The sequence below is a fragment of the Schistocerca piceifrons genome, chromosome 4, assembly GCF_021461385.2.
Source record: "Schistocerca piceifrons isolate TAMUIC-IGC-003096 chromosome 4, iqSchPice1.1, whole genome shotgun sequence".
Lineage (NCBI taxonomy): Eukaryota > Metazoa > Arthropoda > Insecta > Orthoptera > Acrididae > Schistocerca > Schistocerca piceifrons.
The window spans coordinates 830,679,027-830,697,950 of NC_060141.1; the positions used below are offsets into that span (position 1 = coordinate 830,679,027).

At 40.9% G+C, this 18,924-nt stretch overlaps 1 protein-coding gene across 1 annotated transcript in view; it reads left to right on the plus strand.

The window, feature by feature from the left end:
• Window positions 1–18,924, plus strand: part of LOC124794982 (neurexin-1-like) — a 2,052,691-nt gene that overhangs the window by 1,877,737 nt on the left and 156,030 nt on the right. The window contains exon 18 of the mRNA XM_047258725.1: window positions 11,128–11,244. Coding sequence (XP_047114681.1) covers window positions 11,128–11,244 — 117 coding nt within the window. The remainder of the gene's footprint in view (window positions 1–11,127; window positions 11,245–18,924) is intronic.

The window sequence follows — 18,924 nt, forward strand, 5'->3', positions numbered from 1 at the left end:
AATACTCGAACAACCCGAACGGGGTGATGATAGCGGTCTTTTCAACGTCCTCAGGTGCCACTGGCAGTTGGTGGTACGCCTTATGACAATCGACTACACTGAAAATTTGTGCCCCATGCAGCTGGGAAGCAAAGTCTTGAATATTTGGGACGGGATAATTATCTAAAATTGTTCTGGCGTTAAGCGCCCGATAGTCACCGCAGAGGCGGAAAGTGTCATCTTTCTTAGGCACCAAATGAATGGGTGACGACCAACAACTAGAAGAAGGGCGGATAGTCTTATTATCTAAAAGTTCCTGAACAATAGCTTTGGCGTGTTTAAGTTTTTCCGGATTTAAACGCCTAGCCTTTGCACGTACCGGTGGGCCTTCTGTGGTATTTATTCTGTGGACAGTACCGTTATTGATCGCGAACACCGATGGGGATGCTGGACCAGCACCCGTTGCACTGTGACTAACCTGTAATGCACACGTGTGTGTGTCCAAGGCCGGCAGTTCAGCAGCAGTGGCGGTGATCCACTGGTAGTCCTTGTTGAAGAGCTCGGTGGGGTACCTGGTAGCGTCACGGGTACAGCTTCCGTCCGGCAGTAGAAACGTCACGCGGCGTCGGCTGCAGGTGCGAGGGAGTGGTGCGGGGGTTGGGGGCGTGGCCGTGTGCGACAGCTGGGCGGTCTGCTTACGCGCGTCCGTGAGCTTGGCTTGCACTGCGGCGATGCGTAAGCGGAGGGCCCCATTGCTGTCCCGAAGTTCGTCGTTGTGTGATCTAAGAGAAAGCACTGCAACAGCAGTTTCCGCTAGCTCACACAGCAGAATGGCGCTTTCGGATGAGAGGGGTAAGATATCTGAACCGGTGGTACGGTCTCCCGAGTTAAAGGTTAGTGTACCTCGTTGTAGGTCGGGAGACAGTGCGTGGGCTAAGAGAAAATCTACCCCAAGCACGGGTTCATCCACATCCGCGATAACGAAAGTCCACTGTAAGGGCGTATTAATGTCCTGCAGTTTAAGGCTTAAATTCGTTATTCCATGAGAGCGGATCAGGGAATTATTGGCGGCTCGAAGCGGGGGGCAAGGCTGAAGCTCGAATTTAATACCTGCGGACAAAGGCATCACACTAACCTCGGCCCCCGTGTCGGCTAGAAATGAAAGGCAAGACACTGCATCTTTCACGTACAAGCGTCCTGGCGCGTGAGGAGAAGAAGTATTTAGTGATAGGCGTCTGTGCGGTTCAACACGGCCCGTAGCGCCTGAATTGGGTGGCGTTATTAGTTTGGGAACGCGCATGGAGAACGACAGTTCTTAGCCGCGTCGCCAAAGCGGGAGTGGAAATAACACCAAGCGGGGCGGCGCGTGGCATCGCCCGTCGTGCTGGTTGAGGTCGAAGCGGCAGTGGAGGGGGACTTGTTTGTAGTTCCCTCCGATGGCGACGCTGCAGTAGTGCTGGTAGGAGAGGAGTTACTGCGGCGGTTGCCAGGCGGCGTTGGCTCCGCGCGCATGCGTGGAGCGAGTCGTGCGCACTCTGTACTGCAGGATGGGAACTGCCGCGCAGGTGTGCCAACCCCTGAGGCCTGAGGGCACCCTGGGGGGGCATGCGGGGGGGGGGGGGGGGCAGAATGTTGTAAACCTGGTCTGCGATCTTCAGTTTGGCATCTAGTGGGGCCGAAGTTACATGTAGAAGGTGAAGTTGAACTTGCGGGGGAAGTTTCAGCAACCAGATGGTCCAAAGTGTAATGTCCGGCATGTGATGCGTGTCAATCATAGCGCGGAGATGACGCCAGAGTTGCGACGGGGACCTGGATCCCAGCGATTCCTGACTGATGAGGCGGATAGCTTCCTCTGTCGATGTGGATAGTCGCTCGAGGATGGTGCGTCGGGCGAACGCATATTTGTCCGTAGCGGGGGGCGAAGCCACAATGTCGCAGATCAGATCCAGTTCGTCATGGAGGTGACACAGTAAGCATAGGAACTTCGAATTGTCGTCGGTGACGCCGTGTAGCTGCAGGACGTGGTCGACCAAGGTAAACCATGTGTGTGGGTGATCCTTGCGAAGGGGTGGTAGCTTCGGCCAACGGGTGGGAAAGTCTTGACATAAATGTTTATCAGAAACTGTCTCTCCCTGTCCATAGTTCTGCAACGTAATTGTCTCGGGTGCAGTAGCGGTGCACCAGCTTCCGCCACTGTCAGTGGCACGCAGCACGGTAGGCGCGGCTGGCTCGACCTCGGTCGAGAAATCAACGAATCAAGCGGTCGACGGAGTAACGCCGACGGGTGTAGAATGGACCGGCGTGGTAGAATCGACCGTAGTCGACCGATGTGCGGCGAACGACGGAATACAGTTTCCGGGCCCCTCCCCTACAGGTGCATTAAAATAGTTAAAATCACCTAATGTTTGTGGAACACACGCGGCAGGAACGGCGTGTGCCGTCGGAAACACTCGTAAAGCGGACGCTGGTGGTGTAGGGGGGGTTGGTGCAAAATCCGGAGTTCCGGCAGAAATATGAACTCTCCTGTCTTGAGCGTCCGGCTCGATTTGTACAGTCACTGATTCGGGTGGAAAATTCACACTTGCACTTGGGAAACCTTTAAACATAGTCACTGGGGTTTGAGCACATTGTGTCGGCTGTTGAGCACTCGGAACACGTGGCTGTGGAATTGTATAAACACTGTCCTGTTGAGTACAGCTAATTGATGTGTTCGGAAACTGCGTAGAGCTATTGCGGACGCCCGGTGGATAATTGTAAAACCATGCCGAAGCGTCCGTTGGAACACTTAGTTGGCACGTGGTCGGTGTAGCAGGCGGCAAGCGCTCCATTGTGTACTGTTCGACGGTATAAGATTTCGTTGTAGCACTCGCGAACAAAATTCGGGGTCACCAGTATGGGTTGTGTTGTAGGGTTGCCGAATCCAATGATGCACGCTACACCACATGTAATAAACACTATTTTTATTTCTCGTAAGCACACATATACAGTTGTTTACATTCTGAATTCTCGGTACACGTCCGTACACTTTCGCGCGCGACCACAGACTGGGGCAAAGAGCTTGCCAAAAACAAAGATATTAACCATGACTTGGTCGATAGTCGCCACAGTCTAATACAAAATGTGTTTTGAAAAATCCTAACTGAGACTGATTCATCTCAGCATCAGTAATCACATTATCAAGGCAGCAATTTGTCTTGTTGAGTTACCATTAATACAGTACAGGTCATGTGATCTTATCATATTGAGAAAATTAACTTGATTAGTTGTTATTAGCATTATGTCAATATTTAAGTATGTCACCAAAAATTACAATCCTATTTTAGGCCATTTCTCAAAGTGTAGCATCATTTTCTGTAAGCCCTGCACACTTCAATATCACTATCTGGTGAGCAGCATAAGACACAGTTATGAGTTTTGACATGGGCAGTAGCATTGTTACTTTTTCCAGTACATTTTCTATATCATACAGTAAGGGCAATGTAATGCAAGTCTATGCACCCCTCCTCCCATAGTTTTATGTTCATTACTTAGTCAAAACCTGTAGTACATATAACTGCAGTTGATCTTCTCTTAGCCAAGGATTATTAATAGATAATATGATATTCTTGACAAAATTGTGGAAATGATACATTGTCACTCACTGTGTAGGGGTGAAGTTAAATCACAGATGGGCACATCAAAAATACTGCTACACATGTGAGCTTTTGGCCAAAAGGCCTTCTTCTAAAGTAGAAAATACACAAAAATGCACACACATTCACACAAGCATAACTCACACACGCATGGCCACTGTCTGTGTCACAGAGGCTCAGTATGCTGAGACATTGTCCAAAAACAGTGTATGTGTGAACTGTGCTTGCATGAATATGTCGGCATTTTCTACATTAAATGATGGCCTTTGGGTCGACAGCTCACATGTATAGCAGTCTTTTGTGTGCCTGTCTGTGACGCAATGTCTCCTCTATGTGGTGACTAGCAATCTATCCTTTTCATAATATTGTCATTATTTCATCCTGGGTTTTCCATTATTTCATATGAGACTCTCGTTCATTCCTCACGAAATACAAGACCATCAGTTTTATTTTTTGAAGGCCTGATATTTATGTGGGCAAATATTAATCAGTCTTCCTCATAAAGAGTTAGGTCTGGATTCTTCTGTAGCAGCACATTTGCTCACTTTGCTTGTACATTATTCTGCCACTTGCAGATTGTGTACTTACATCTAAGCCTAGTTTCCTGATTACACTGGATCCAGATAGTGATGATGAAGTGGTTTCCCTAATGTCAGCCATAAAATATCACTGCTCCTCTCTAGAACTTTTTGTGCTCTAGAAAACACACGTACAGTAGCTTGTTTGCTTTCACACACTTGTTCTTTTTTTCTACTTTTACAGCTTGATTGTTTTCACATACTGACTGAGCACTTACTTTTAGTGCCTTTGAAGCTTGACTGTTTTTATACATGGACTGGGTACTTGTTTTTAACTGATCCACATAGGCTGGAGATGACAACTTGTCATTAATTGACATGCATGTTAATGATTAATGAAAGTGACCTCAGCTTATTGTAACACAATACATGTGTAACAATACAGCTGAGATGGTTTTCATTAATCATTAAAACTTGCCATTTATATGGGTGGGTGGTGTGCTGACAGTTTCTGATGACTTTCTTCTTTTCTGAGGAGAAGTATACTGGGTAATGGTTTCACTTCTGATTATCATCTGAACAGCATGTCCCAAAGAAGGTTCCATTACATGACTGCTGTTTATTGAACAGACAGCTAGTTTTGTCAGTGTTGGCTTTAGCCATGTGCACCTAAGACAAGCAGCAATACCTCTGCGTATTTTCTGTTCTTCCTCTTGTGTTAACACACATCCCGTGTTTTGTGTAGTTTCTCTTTGCAAAAGTTTGTTCATGTCAGTTACAATGATGCTGGCACATGCATGTGCTAGATCCAGTATAAAAAGAGATTGTACACAGTAGTAGCATTCTTGCAACTAATCTCTGTATACTCATCTTGAAATCTTTTTTGCTTCTGTTACTGTCATTAAAATCTGCAATAACTTTAAAATGATAGAGCACAGCAATCAGTCATCCTTTTCTCACAGTACTTATTCAGCAAATCTGGATTTTGGGTAGTGCTTAGTCATTATCGATGCACCATTTTATCGTATCAGATCATGTTCTAATACATCACTCCCCTGTTGTTCAGGCTTCTGTCACAGTTTTTTCAAGACTACCACTAACTCATTCAAAGTGAAGTCCCTAGAGAGTTTGACTGCTTCTCACATCCTGCTGATGTGCACTAGTCAGATGATGTACAATGCAAGAATTATGCACATCCATGCCCACAAGTATCGGGTAATAGCAGTACCCAGTTTGTTGTTTTTATTCTTATCTTCAATCATTTCACTACCAGTAACCATTTTTTTAGTCTAGCTGAAGATCTTACCAGTATATTTTGTTGTGCCTTTTTTAGTAGTAGTATTATTTCTACGATAAGCACTCAGTTTCAGCCCTCTGTGGCAAGGCTCCTGTCACTGACCCCTGAAGACAGTGTATATCATTCTGCTGCAGCTTAGAATTGAGGCAATCATATGTTTGTATCCTGTAAAGCGTGTAGGAGTTGTTACCCATGGAAAAAATTGTGTAATGTTGTGTAACTAACATAACTGGTGAACTTAAACAATGTTTGTACACCAGAAGTAAGCCAGTGTAGTCAAACAACTCTACACAGTTATCTCCCAAATGCTGTAAATGATTGCCAAGAGGTGTCCATCTTGTGTAAATACCTAGGTTCCTTGAAACCAATAATTATTCTACCACCACATAAGGTTTTCTTTACCACAGCTGCAGTGTTCCACATTGGTAACAGATAAAAGTTTTATTTAAACAAAACTTTGTACAAGAATGTAGCCAGGATTTTGTCAAAATGAGGGTCCAATTTGTTAAAAGGAACCTTAAATAGACTCATGTTTGTTTTTTTTTTTTTTTTCATTTTATTCTGGAAACACATTTATTTATTTATTTATTATGTGTATATAAATTGTAATTTGCTTTTGTGGGCCCTCATACAAATAAGAATTTGGTTCAAAGAATTGAGCAATAAAAGCTTTTCTTAAAATAGTATAATGTATATCCTCAACAGTATTATATGTACCCAAATGTACAATTAAATATTTCTTTATTTTTCAACATGACAACTTTGCTCTACTGTCAAAAGAATTAAAAGATGACTATAATGTATTGCCTATATGCTAACAAAACATAGCTCAGGCTTCTGACATAAATTTCACTATAGCAGAACAGAAAACACACATTGTTGTTTATGTGACATTTATTTACAAATACATCAGAGTTGTGATGGTTGGACTTACAAGAATATTACGAATAAGACATTTCACAGTAGACCACTCTTCTTGTAGTAAAACTTGAAGACACCATATCTCGCTATTCCACAAGACAGTCATCTTTATGCACAGGTATGTGGTACAAAATGATGATCATTAGCCACCTTTCAATGTATGTCTTTTAGAGCAAGGAGTCTCCAAAGGGATGTTCAGCTCAACTTCAGTGCAGCTATTTTCGTTTAAGCAAGGAGGGTGAATCTTAAAAGGCATTCGAATCTGCCAAGAAAGAAAATAATTCAGAAGGATTTGCCTGTGACCTATAAAAGTATGGGACCAAACTCAACATTTGCCTAAACTGAAAATGAGAAACTACGTAAAACAATTTCCAAGGTTGCCGGCTTATGGTTCTGAACCACCTCACCTCCTGAATCCATGGTTTGTTAGCTCAGCACCACAAGGCACAGAGCTACATCAGTCAGTGGAGAGTTCAGAGAAACTGGTTGTTGTACATTGTTTTCAAATAAAATAAAATGTATCACAACAAAAGATGGAGCTCTGATATTGCGTGTATTTCCTTTAACTGTGCATGTTTCATCATTTGATAGTGCACCAAGGCACACACATCTTAAGATTTAATTGTGCAGGTAATTTGTGGTTCCCGCTGTTATAGTGTTACAAATGAGTTGGTCCAAAGGGGCATGTTGATGCAGGATGCTGTTGGTTCAAACAAATTCAGACAGCCCACTGAAAAAATCTTGTTGAAACAAACAAACTATAGTGTGCACTGTTGTCACGTCCCCCTTGTGCAGGATGGTTTTCATAATTGAACACTGTCCTGTTAACCAGATTGGGTGATATTTTGCCATTTGGACTACTAATGATACAATTTTGAGCAAATTTTTTAAAGAAAGCAACCATTGCTGTATGGGCAATGTTTTTGTTGATCAATACATGTTTTTGTATATAAAAACAAAGATGAGGTGACTTACCGAACAAAAGCGCTGGCAGGTCGATAGACACACAAACAAACACAAACACACACACAAAATTCAAGCTTTCGCAACAAACTGTTGCCTCATCAGGAAAGAGGGAAGGAGAGGGGAAGACGAAAGGAAGTGGGTTTTAAGGGAGAGGGTAAGGAGTCATTCCAATCCTGGGAGCGGAAAGACTTACCTTAGGGGGAAAAAAGGACAGGTATACACTCGCACACACGCACATATCCATCCACACATACAGACACAAGCAGACATATATTGATATCATTGAATACATGTTTTTGGTGACACAGGCAAATACGAGGGTGGTTCAGAAAGTAACCTCCTATTGGTCACAGTGCGGGTTGTGGGGGGAGTAGCGATGCCATCTGTGCGTTCACGCACTCAACAGGTCAGTCGGCATCAAGCCGTGGTCGAGTGAACGTTGTACCTGCGCTAGTTTAGTTTTTGTGGCAGTTTGAAATGTGTGCTGCAATAGAAAACCCCACCAAATGTGAAGTGCGTGCTGTCATAAGGTTTTTTACAGCCAAAGGATATTCTGCAGCAGCTATTCATCATGAGCTTTGTGCCGTGTACGGACCAAGAGTTATGAGTGAAGGAGTTGTCCGTGATTGGGTTACCGTGCCCAAAATTCTTACCGACCACCACAAAACTCAAAGAATGGCCTCTGCATTAGACTTTCTGTCATGTTATGAGAACGAAGGAGAACCGTTGTTAAACAGAATCGTGACCGGTGACGAAACCTGGATTAAGTACGTGAACCCTGAGACAAAAGAACAATCAAAGATGTGGGCACATTCAAATTCGCCTACCAAACCAAGAAAAGCCTCGCAAGATTTTTCTGCCAGAAAACTGATGGCAACAGTGTTTTGGGATGCCAAAGGGGTGTTGTTGGTTGAATTCATGAAACGTGGTACGACCATTAATCAAGACGTGTACTGTGAAACAATAAAAAAGTTACGACGGGCTATACAGAACAAACGCCGTGGTATGCTGACTTCCGGTATTGTTTTTTTGCACGATAACGCCCGTCCTCACTCTGCTCGCAGAACAACGGCCCTTCTTGAGTCCTTCAAGTGGGACGTTATCAACCATCCACCTTACAGCCCAGACCTGGCGCCAAGTGATTATCACCTCTTCATGCATTTGAAGAAATGGCTCAGGTCACAGCAGTTTGATGACGACGAAGAGCTCAAAGATGCGGTCACAGGCTGGCTCCAGGCACAAGCGGGTGATTTTTATGCAGAAGGAATTGCAAAGCTTGTGAAGAGATACGATAAGTGCCTCAATCGCTATGGAGACTATGTAGAAAAATAGTGCAAAGATGTAGTTGTAAGATGTATATATTAAAATATTTTTATTTAACTTGGTGTATTTTTTTAAATCAACCGGAGGTTACTTTCTGAACGGCCCTCGTACAAGTGTATTTTTATTCACTAACTGTAATTTAATGTTAATTGTAATGACATTCACCACTCTGCAGTCTTGCAAAATATTGATGTATTTCAAAGTTCTACCAGTCTCCAAATAATGACTTCAGTGCTAACATTAAACACCTGGAGATAGGTAATTAGGTTATTATAGTTATTTATTTAGTCCTTCATATCCTACATGTATAGAATATATACAAGGATATTGGACATGGTTAGGTATTTAGAAGATAAAAAAAACAGTTTGTATTGCATTCCTAAGCACTAGATATTAAAGTAATTTAGTAAAGTATCATACAAACAGCAAACATTAGAGGCGACATACAAAGTATAATACTCATAATGCATCTTTATTTATGTTGCTTGGCTTCTAGGTGCTCTTTTCAGACTTTAAAAGCAATGATAATTAAATGTGCCTTTAGTTCAGCCTTAAAACTAATGAGTTTACCTACTGATTTCATATGGTTAGGCAAATTATTGTAAATCTTTATCCCAGTATGTAGTGTGCCTTTTTGGCACGATGATGTTCTCACCTGTTTCATATGAAGGTCAGATTTTTGCCTTGTATTGTATGCATGTATATCTTCATTTTTTGATAAGATATCTGGGTGTCTATCAATATATTGTTTGATGAAAACTGATGTTTCATTGATAAAAATGCAAGGAAGAGGAAGAACTGACAGTTTTTTGAATATGGGTCTGCTTGATTTCATATTGTTTAACCCTTCAATGATTCTTAATATTCTCTTTTGCATCCTGAAAAGTTTCAATATTTGTTGTTGCATTGCCCCAGAAGATTATGCCATATTTAATTACAGAATGCACATAGGAGTAGTGTACATTTAACAGGCTGGCTTTGCTGCAACAAGTTTTTAAAATCTTTATCATGTAGCAGGTTTTGCTTAGTTTTCTTTGCAAATATTCAATGTGTACCTGCCATTTTGTGTTGTTCTGGAGCCAGAGTCTCAGAAATTTTGTGCTGTCAACACCTTCAAGAACACTGCCCCTAAGTTCTATTTGTATGTTTGGGTGGTGTCTTCCGTTTAGATTATAGAAGTTCAGTGCTACTGTCTTTTCTTTGTTTATAATTAGCTTGTTATAGCTGAACCACTGTTCTACACTGCTCACTGTTTGGATAGCGGTGTCTTTTAGTATTTCTTCCGTTTTACCACTAATAAGGAAGCTTGTATTGTCTGCAAATTGGAGGGTAGTTTGGCAATCTTGTTGTACATAAGATCATTGACAAAGAGGTGTACTTGTATTTAATTCAACTGCAAATAAGAACTGAACTGATAAACAAAACAACTGACCTGAAGTAATGATAACAGGGTACAATAGTTGGTCTTGGCTGAAGTAGGGAGAGGCAATAGCCTACAATCATGTTGATATATTAATAGCTTAAATCTATTGATGGCCTTGTTGACTGTCAATAGTGAATGTCAGTTTTTCATTGTATGATTGAAAATCAGAAAGTAAGGGCTATACAGTCCAGAACGGGCATGCCACTGAGGCAAAATTGCTGTGGGCATTGAGGCAATCATCCCACCAACACACCATGTTGAAGATACACATTTGGTAAAACTGTGTCCTGCTGCATGAAGAAGTCCTCAACATGTCCTTGTCTGACAGGAATCATTGATCCTTCAAGACTTTTTTAAGGAATCAGAGGCCTCAGGATTATAGGGCTTGTGCTCGAGTGTCTCCACTTGAGTCGGTGTAACATATGCGACACTTGCGATATGGAGACATTAATTTTTATGAAGCAGCAGCAGCAGCAGCAGCCCTTGTCACACCACACCACAGTGGCAGTTTTGGACAGATGTACTGCCTCATACTCATTCTTTGTTCTGTGATGCATATCTACCAGTGTTTGCCCTTTGGCAGCTAAGAAAAGAATAACAACACGTTGGTCCTGTTTGGACCATTTGGTAATAACGTGACCAGAGTTCATGTTTCCACATTTAGTGCACACATGTCAAAAATACACAAATGTCATACTAATTGCTTCCCAACATGTTGGTACTTATAAACTCACATCAGAGTTGCGTTATGTTTCATGTATGCAGAAATGCCCTCAAATGGAAACTTTCAATCACCCCTCACATCTTTCAGTTTTACTACACAGCAACTAGGTAGTATGTAATTTCATTTAGGTGATAGGGGACCTCCCCTCTGGCTATGTCCTTGCTTTATATCTTTTACATACTGAGACAGAGAAACACCCAGTGGCAGTAGAACTTCATTATATAAACCAGCGAAAAAGGGATAGTCAATGAACTGATACAATTTCAATTAAATTAGTGATTAGTCCTAAAGTAAACCATTCTTGAAACATTTTCATTCATGTTTATATTTTCCAACTTTTTCAGGTTCCAGCAAGTGCAGTCACAATGTATGTGCCAACAGAGGAGTATGTGTGCAGCAGTGGAACTTTTATGCATGTGACTGTGATATGACGTCCTATACAGGACCCACGTGTTCAGATGGTATGAAATATAACACTTGTCTTGCTTTATTCCTATCTTCATTTGAAATAATAATATCACTTAATCACGTTTTACCCTTCTAACAAAACAATATAATACTGTCACAATGCACTGTAAGATAACAGATAGAAATCATAAAACTGATGTTCTTGCATCTCACACACAAGTGACTACTGAAAGATATTGCTTTTCCAGGCCCAAAAATTACATAAAAATAAAAAGAAAGAGAAAACAGTCATGAGGTTCTCACTTTCTCTTCACTCCCTCCCTTTTCACTGCCTCTGTTTGTTTGCACATACTCAGATTCCAAACATTGCATAAAAATATAGTTATGGGATCACTACAGTGCTGGTCTTGGTGATCTCAATTTTTATTTCATGTCACTTATTTAGACCTTAAGTGCACACACATTTTGCAAGAAAAGAGGTTTTGAGTAAGTTGCCATAGGATAGAGTCATACTTTCCCATTGCGTCAGATGCCTAACATTCTTCTATATTTTTCTAGCCCTGTTACAAATAAATCTATACTAAAAACAATTGTTGAAAAACAGAGCAGTACTTGATACCCATTTGATATTCATTGCTTTCTATTAAGTCATCATCTCATTCTTTTCTTATCTTTTGGAATCCAACAAAGGACTTTTTCAGTCCATCCATTCATCCCAGTGGTGGCCCTAGTATGTGTCAGATGAGTAGACCATGTCTGGACCAGGTCATTAAATTGGTGGGCCTAACATTGAGTTCACATAATAAATATGGAGGACAAAATAAAGTTTAAAACATTGATCTATTGCCCTTATGTAATTCCACCAATAAATTCATTATAACTGACATGAAATACCTTATTTTGCTTGTAGTGGAGATTAAATTCAGATCTGTATATGGTGTATTTATAGTCACTGTACACTTGTAGTTATTGTGTGCATTTATGTATCTGCATCAACAAGATAAAATTACATTGACTGACTCTATGTATTTGCAGTGTACTGAACTTTTGTTTGCCATTTTTTTAGCCAAGATTATCATCTGGTTTGTCATGTCCCTTCGAAAATCCTATCTTGTTGCCTTTTACTAACTTGAGAAATAGTAAACAATGTTGACTTCTGTGTATAGTGGCAATAACAAGCAAAGTTTTAGTAAAAACCAGTGGAAGAATAAAACTCCCATGCATGAAACAGCTTCAAACATCTGAATATTTGACTTTAAGCATGTAAAAGAGATAAAGTTTAGGTAAGATTTTTTTATGCTTAAAATTTATTGTAAATCAGTAAATGCCCTCATTATCAAATACTGGATGAATATAATCTGGGTAATTGTGAGGAGATGGTGAGGATACCCATCTTTTGAAATAATTACCTGCAAGAGTGTCAGCAATGGACATCACTCATTATTCTGATAACCGTTTTCTGTGCAGTGAACTTTTTTGTGAGAGATTGATTCCTCAGAATATAATAGCATTCAACATTAATGAACGAAAGTAGTGAAAGTAGGAAGCTTTAATAGTATCTACCTCAGCCACAGAAGCAATAATTTGTAGTACAAACAAAAAAGGTGAAGAATATGGGTTGTCCAGTTACATTTATCATCCATACAGTGTGAATCACCTAAAACTTGCATTGCAGATATTGCAGAAACATGAAGTGCTATTGATGTGTGGTTCTGACAGAATGGATTGGTAGTCAGGTGCTCATTTACTTCTGGTACGATGGACGTGGAGGAATTATGGGCAAATTTTGAACACATTGTAAATCATGCATTGGAGAAGTATGTGCTGAAAAAGTGGGTTATGGATGGAAAAGACCCACCGTGGTTTAACAGTGCAATTCGGAGAATGCTCAGGAAGCAAAGACAGTTGCACTCGTGGTACGAGAAAGATCGACAGAATGAGGACAGGAAAAAGTTAGTAGAGATTCATGCTGCTGTAAAAAGAGTGATGTGTGAAGCATACAGTCACTACCACTGTCATACCTTAGCAAAAGATCTTGCTGAAAACCCAAGGAAATTCTGGTCCTACATAAAACTGGTAAGCAGGTCAAAGGCTTCCAAACAGTCACTTACTGATCAGTCTGGCCAGGCAATGGAAGACAGCAAAACAAAAGCTGAAATTTTAAATTTAGCATTTGAGAAATCTCTCATGCAGGAGGATCGTACAAACATACCACCGTTTTGTCTCGTACAGATTCCAGTATGGAGGACATAGTGATAGACATCTCTGGGGTTGTGAAGCAGCTGAGTGCGTTGAAAATAAATAAATCGCCAGGTCCTGATGGGATTCCAATTCGGTTTTCTGTACTCTACTGCATTGTCTCCTTACTTAGCTTGCATTTATCGTGAATCTCTTGCCCAACATAAAGTCCCGAGTAACTGGAAAAAAGCACAGGTGATGCCTGCATATAAGAAGGGTAGAAGTATGGCTCCTCAAAATTACAGACCAATATCCTTAACACCGGTTTGTCTCAGGATTCTCGAACATATTCTCAATTCGAATCTAATGAATTTCCTTGAGACAGAGAAGTTGCTGTCCATGCATCAGCAAGGCTTTAGAAAGCATCGCTCCTGTGAAATGTAACTCGCTCTTTCTTCACATGATATCTTGCGAACCATGGATGAAGGGTATCAGACGGATGCCATATTCCTTGACTTCCGGAAAGCGTTTGACTCGGTGGCCCACTGCAGGCTCCTAACTTAGGTACGAGCATATGAGATTGGTTCCCAAATATTTGAGTGGCTCGAAGACTTCTTAACTAATAGAACCCAGGACGTTGTCCTCGATGGTGAGTGTTCATCAGAGGTGAGGGTATCATCTGGAGTGCCCCAGGGAAGTGTGGTAGGTCCACTGTTGTTTTCTATCTACATAAATGATCTTTCGGATAGGGTGGATAGCAATGTGCGGCTGTTTGCTGATGATGCTGTGGTTTATGGGAAGGTGTCATCATTGAGTGACTGTAGGAGGATACAAGATGACTTGGACAGGATTTGTGATTGATCTAAAGAATGGCAGCTAACTCTAAATATAAATAAATGTAAATTAATGCAGATGAATAGGAAAAAGAATCCCACAATGTCTGAATACTCCATTAGTAGTGTAGTGCTGACACAGTCACGTCGACTAAATATTTGGGCGTAACATTGCAGAGCGATATGAAGTGGGACAAGCATGTAATGGCAGTTGTGGGGAAGGCGGATGGTCGTCTTCGGTTCATTGGTAGAATTTTGGGAAGATGTGGTTCAGCTGTAAAGGAGACCCCTTATAAAACACTAATACAACCTATTCTTGAGTACTGCTCGAGCATTTGGGATCCCTATCAGGTCGGATTGAGGGAGGACATAGAAGCAATTCAGAGGCAGGCTGCTAGATTTGTTACTGGTAGGTTTGATCATCATGCGAGTGTTACAGAAATGCCTCAGGATCTCTGGTGGGAGTATCTGGGGGAAAGGAGGCATTCTTTTTGTGAATCGCTACTGAGGAAATTTAGAGAACCAGCATTTTAGGCTGACTGCAGTACAATTTTACTGCTGCCAACTTATATTTGACAGAAAGACCACAAAGATAAGATAAGGGAGATTAGGACTCATACAGAGGCATATAGGCAGTCATTTTTCCCTTTTGGGAGTGGAACAGGGAGAGAGAATGCTAGATGTGGTACGAGGTACCCTCCGCCATGCACCGTATGGTGGATTGCAGAGTATGTATGTAGATGTAGATGTAAATATTGTTAACCAATCAACAGATTGTAATAATACTTAGAAATTGTATTTTTGTGCAAACATACACTTTTTTAATGGAGCAATGCCTATTAACATTAAGAAACCTTAAGTAGGATAAACTAGAGTGTCAGTGGCATTTGTTGCAGGATTCTAGTTCAAGTCATTTATGAGATATCATATTTTGAAAAGTTCCTACCCCAACACTTGTAAAGCTGTACTGTAGCACACACTAAAGAACAAAACAAGTACATACACTTATCATATGGATTACTGTCAGTAACAAGACAATTGACCATCGCAGATTGTGATCAAAATTACCACTGGCAACTGAAATACACACTTCCAGTCTGGTACACAACTGCTGCACACTTCATAGCATTTCAATGGAGGCTGTAGTAATACTTCATTGCATATCATTGGGTGTAGTTGGTATGTCCTTGCAGATAGTGTCTTTCAGCTCTTCCCACATAAAAAAGGCTACAGGCATCAAATCCCAGGAACAGGCCAGCTGAGGTACAGGTCTTCTGTGTCGAATTCAATGATCTGGAAATAATTTGAACCACAGCTTCCTCTTAGTCTGCAAAGGAATGTTTTCTAGCATCTGTGGAAGATGGTCTGTTAGGAGTCTGCGATATTAGTGTGTGTTCAGTGTTCCATCTGCTAAAATGGGCCTATGAACTGATGGTTCACTATCCCATACCACACATTAACACTCCATGGATGCTGACGTTCCATCTGATCGAGCCAACAGGTATTGTCAGTGGACCAGTGGTGCATGTTTCAGTGGTTTACCTGACGGTGGTTGGTAAATGTGGCTTCATAAACGTGATGCATATGGAGTACCCTGTCTTAATGACCATGTACAGGAGCTAACACAATTCTCATAATCATTTCCATGCAACGCTTGATGAAGAGAGGTGTGGTAGGAATGGAACCTATGTTGATGCTGGATGTGTAGGGCACTTATCTGACTCATGCCACTTCCAAGTGCGATTGCGCATGAGCTAACATGTGGATCAACTCCAACAGCAGCAAGAACATAAATTTCCCTCTCTCCTGTCATCACTTGTTTCCTTCCATTACATTGTCTATGCATGATGCTACAACTTTCACGTAACTGATTGAAGAAGTTGATAAATAATTCACAAGACGGTTGATGTCTATTGGGATATCTTGTCGCATACAACAACGAGAAAAACTGTAATCTTCCTATGCTCTCCATGCACCATGAGTATATCAGCTTTTTCTGCATTGGTAAATCCCATCATCCACTCACAACCTACTGCTTGGACTGTCACACATTGATGGACTAGCAAGTCACAATGCACTCGTGGAACACACAAGCACATTGTAAGCAAACATAACAAAACTTTACCTAGCGACTATGCAGGTTGAATGACACAAACATGTGTCAGCATGGAAACTTTGCACAATATAATATATAGTACATGACTCACACTTGGTTAAGCAACAAACATCATTATAATTTACCCTACTTTTAGTTTGTTAATGTCAATAGGTACTGTTACATTTTAAAAAAAGTGTAATTTCACACAAAAAATTCATTTTCTAAGTAATATTGCAATCAGTTTATTGGCTAACAGTATGAGCCCCTGACCATCTGCAAAAACTGCACATCAGTAGCAATTTCCATTTCCATTATATTTGCAGTGAAAGTTTTAGGTGACTCACCCTGTATATGCAGCCAGGAATTTTGTATCCTCAATTTTTTGAATTGGTTGATCCCTACACTTTACATTATTTCTTCAAGATTTCTTTGTGGTGTATGGGACTTCATGTAATAAGTTTTATCTGCATTTAGTGAGAGACCATTTGAAGAAAACAAATTTAAAATTTCAATGAAAACTTTGTTTGTAGTTTGTTCAAGATTGTTGCTGGACAATTCATCAGTGAGAATGGTAGTATCATCTGTATTTAAAATTTCAGTGAAAACTTTGTTTATAGTTTGTTCAAGATTGTTGCTGGACAGTTCATCAGTAAGAATGGTAAAGAGGGTAAATTTACTCTTTACATAGGTACAAAGAGGAAGAGCATTAATGGAAATAAGAAATAGCAGCAAACCTAAAACAGGGCCTTTTGGCACACCACAATTTAAGGTCTCCCACTCAGATGAGGCAGGTTCTCTGGATGCTTTCAGTCATTTAAGTATGACTGAAACCATGAACCAACAGTACCACCTAAACCATAATATTCTGCTTCCTTCAAAAGAATTTGATGGTTCACACAATCACAAACTTTCAAAAATCACAGAAAATACCTACATGAGACATTTTTTGTTAGCAGCTTCTGGTGCTTAATTTTTTTAAAAAAATATTGCTTGGTCAGTAAGAAAAGCTGCCCAAAACTAAAACTGACTATTGTTGAAGATATTGTGAAAATTGAGGTGATCAACAGTCAATGTGGGTATAAGATTTGAAGAATCTTTGAAAGGTAGTTGAAGGGGAAATTTGGTGATAGTTTCTGACATTATTTTTATCGTCTTTTTTAAAGAGAGATATCACCACAGCCAGTTTTAGTCTATCAGGGACAATTCCTTCTTGGAGAGATGTATTGAATATGTTGCCTAAGACTGGACTTATATATTTATAACAATATTTCAATACATACAAAATCTAATCACTAAACAGTGGCAGGAGAATACACACACAAATAAGTTTAACTTGTACAATCTTTTTGATACAGTGGCTCCTTCTTCTGGAAGAAGAGTTGAAGAGGAAGGAAGAGGGGTGAAGAAAAAGGACTAGAGAGGTTTAGGAACAGGGGTTTGTTGTTGTTGTGGTCTTCAGTCCTGAGACTGGTTTGATGCAGCTCTCCACACTACTCTATCCTGTGCAAGCTTCTTCATCTCCCAGTAGGTACTGCAGCCTACATCCCTCTGAATCTGCTTAGTGTATTCATCTCTTGGTCTCCCTCTACAATTTTGACCCTCCACGCTGCCCTCCAATACTAAATTGGTGATCCCTTGATGCCTCAGAACATGTCCTACCAACTGATCCCTTCTTCTAGTCAAGTTGTGCCACAAACTCCTCTTCTCTCCAATCCTATTCAGTACCTCTTCATTAGTTATGTGAGGTACAAGTCAGAAAACTCACCCAGAACCTCACATCAGGGGAGACTTATCAGATGGGATGAGAAGGAAAGACTGATGCTGGAGACTGCACCTGACAAGATTTGAAAATCTGAGAGCATTATGATGGAAGACTAGGTAGCAAGCAAGACAGAGATTAATACTAAAACATCATGCATTAGTTAATAAGAGTGTAAAGCTAAGTGCATTGTATGTAACAGAGGTGGGAGGGCATGGTGGGTGTTGGTATAGAGGGATATGGCATCAGTGGTGACAAGCAATGTGTGTGGTGAGAGTTGGATGGATATGGAATCAAATGATCAGGAAATAGATGGTATCCTTAACATAGGAGGAAAGTCTTTGAATTATGGCTTGTATGCAGATATATGTTCATTGGGTGCTTGGAAGCCAGCAACTGTAGGATAGCCAGGATGATTAGGTTTGTGTATCTTAGGAAGAAGATAAAAAGTGAGGATGCACAGTTTTGGTGGGGTAAGAAGTTCTATTGATTGGGGGCAAAAGTTCATGTGAAGGGCCTGAGGTTTTTAGGAGGAACTGCAGGTCAGTTTGAATCACAGGGATGGTATCTTGATGGCAGATGCTGTACGTATAGGTGTCAGACAGGTGGCGTAGACCTTCAGTAACGTACTGTTATCAGTCAAGTATCACAATGATAGATCCTTTGACTGCTAGGAGGGTAATGATGGCTCCGTCAGCAGGGACCTGAGGAAGGGTTGTGAAGCAATTCTGGATGTGAGGAATTCTTGGAAGGCTTGTAAGGGATGATTTTGAGGTAGTGGTGGTGGATCAAGTTGGGATTGTGGTCAGAACTGTTCAAGGCAGGGTTCAATGTCAGGTTACTGTTGGAAAGGTTTCAAGATTGG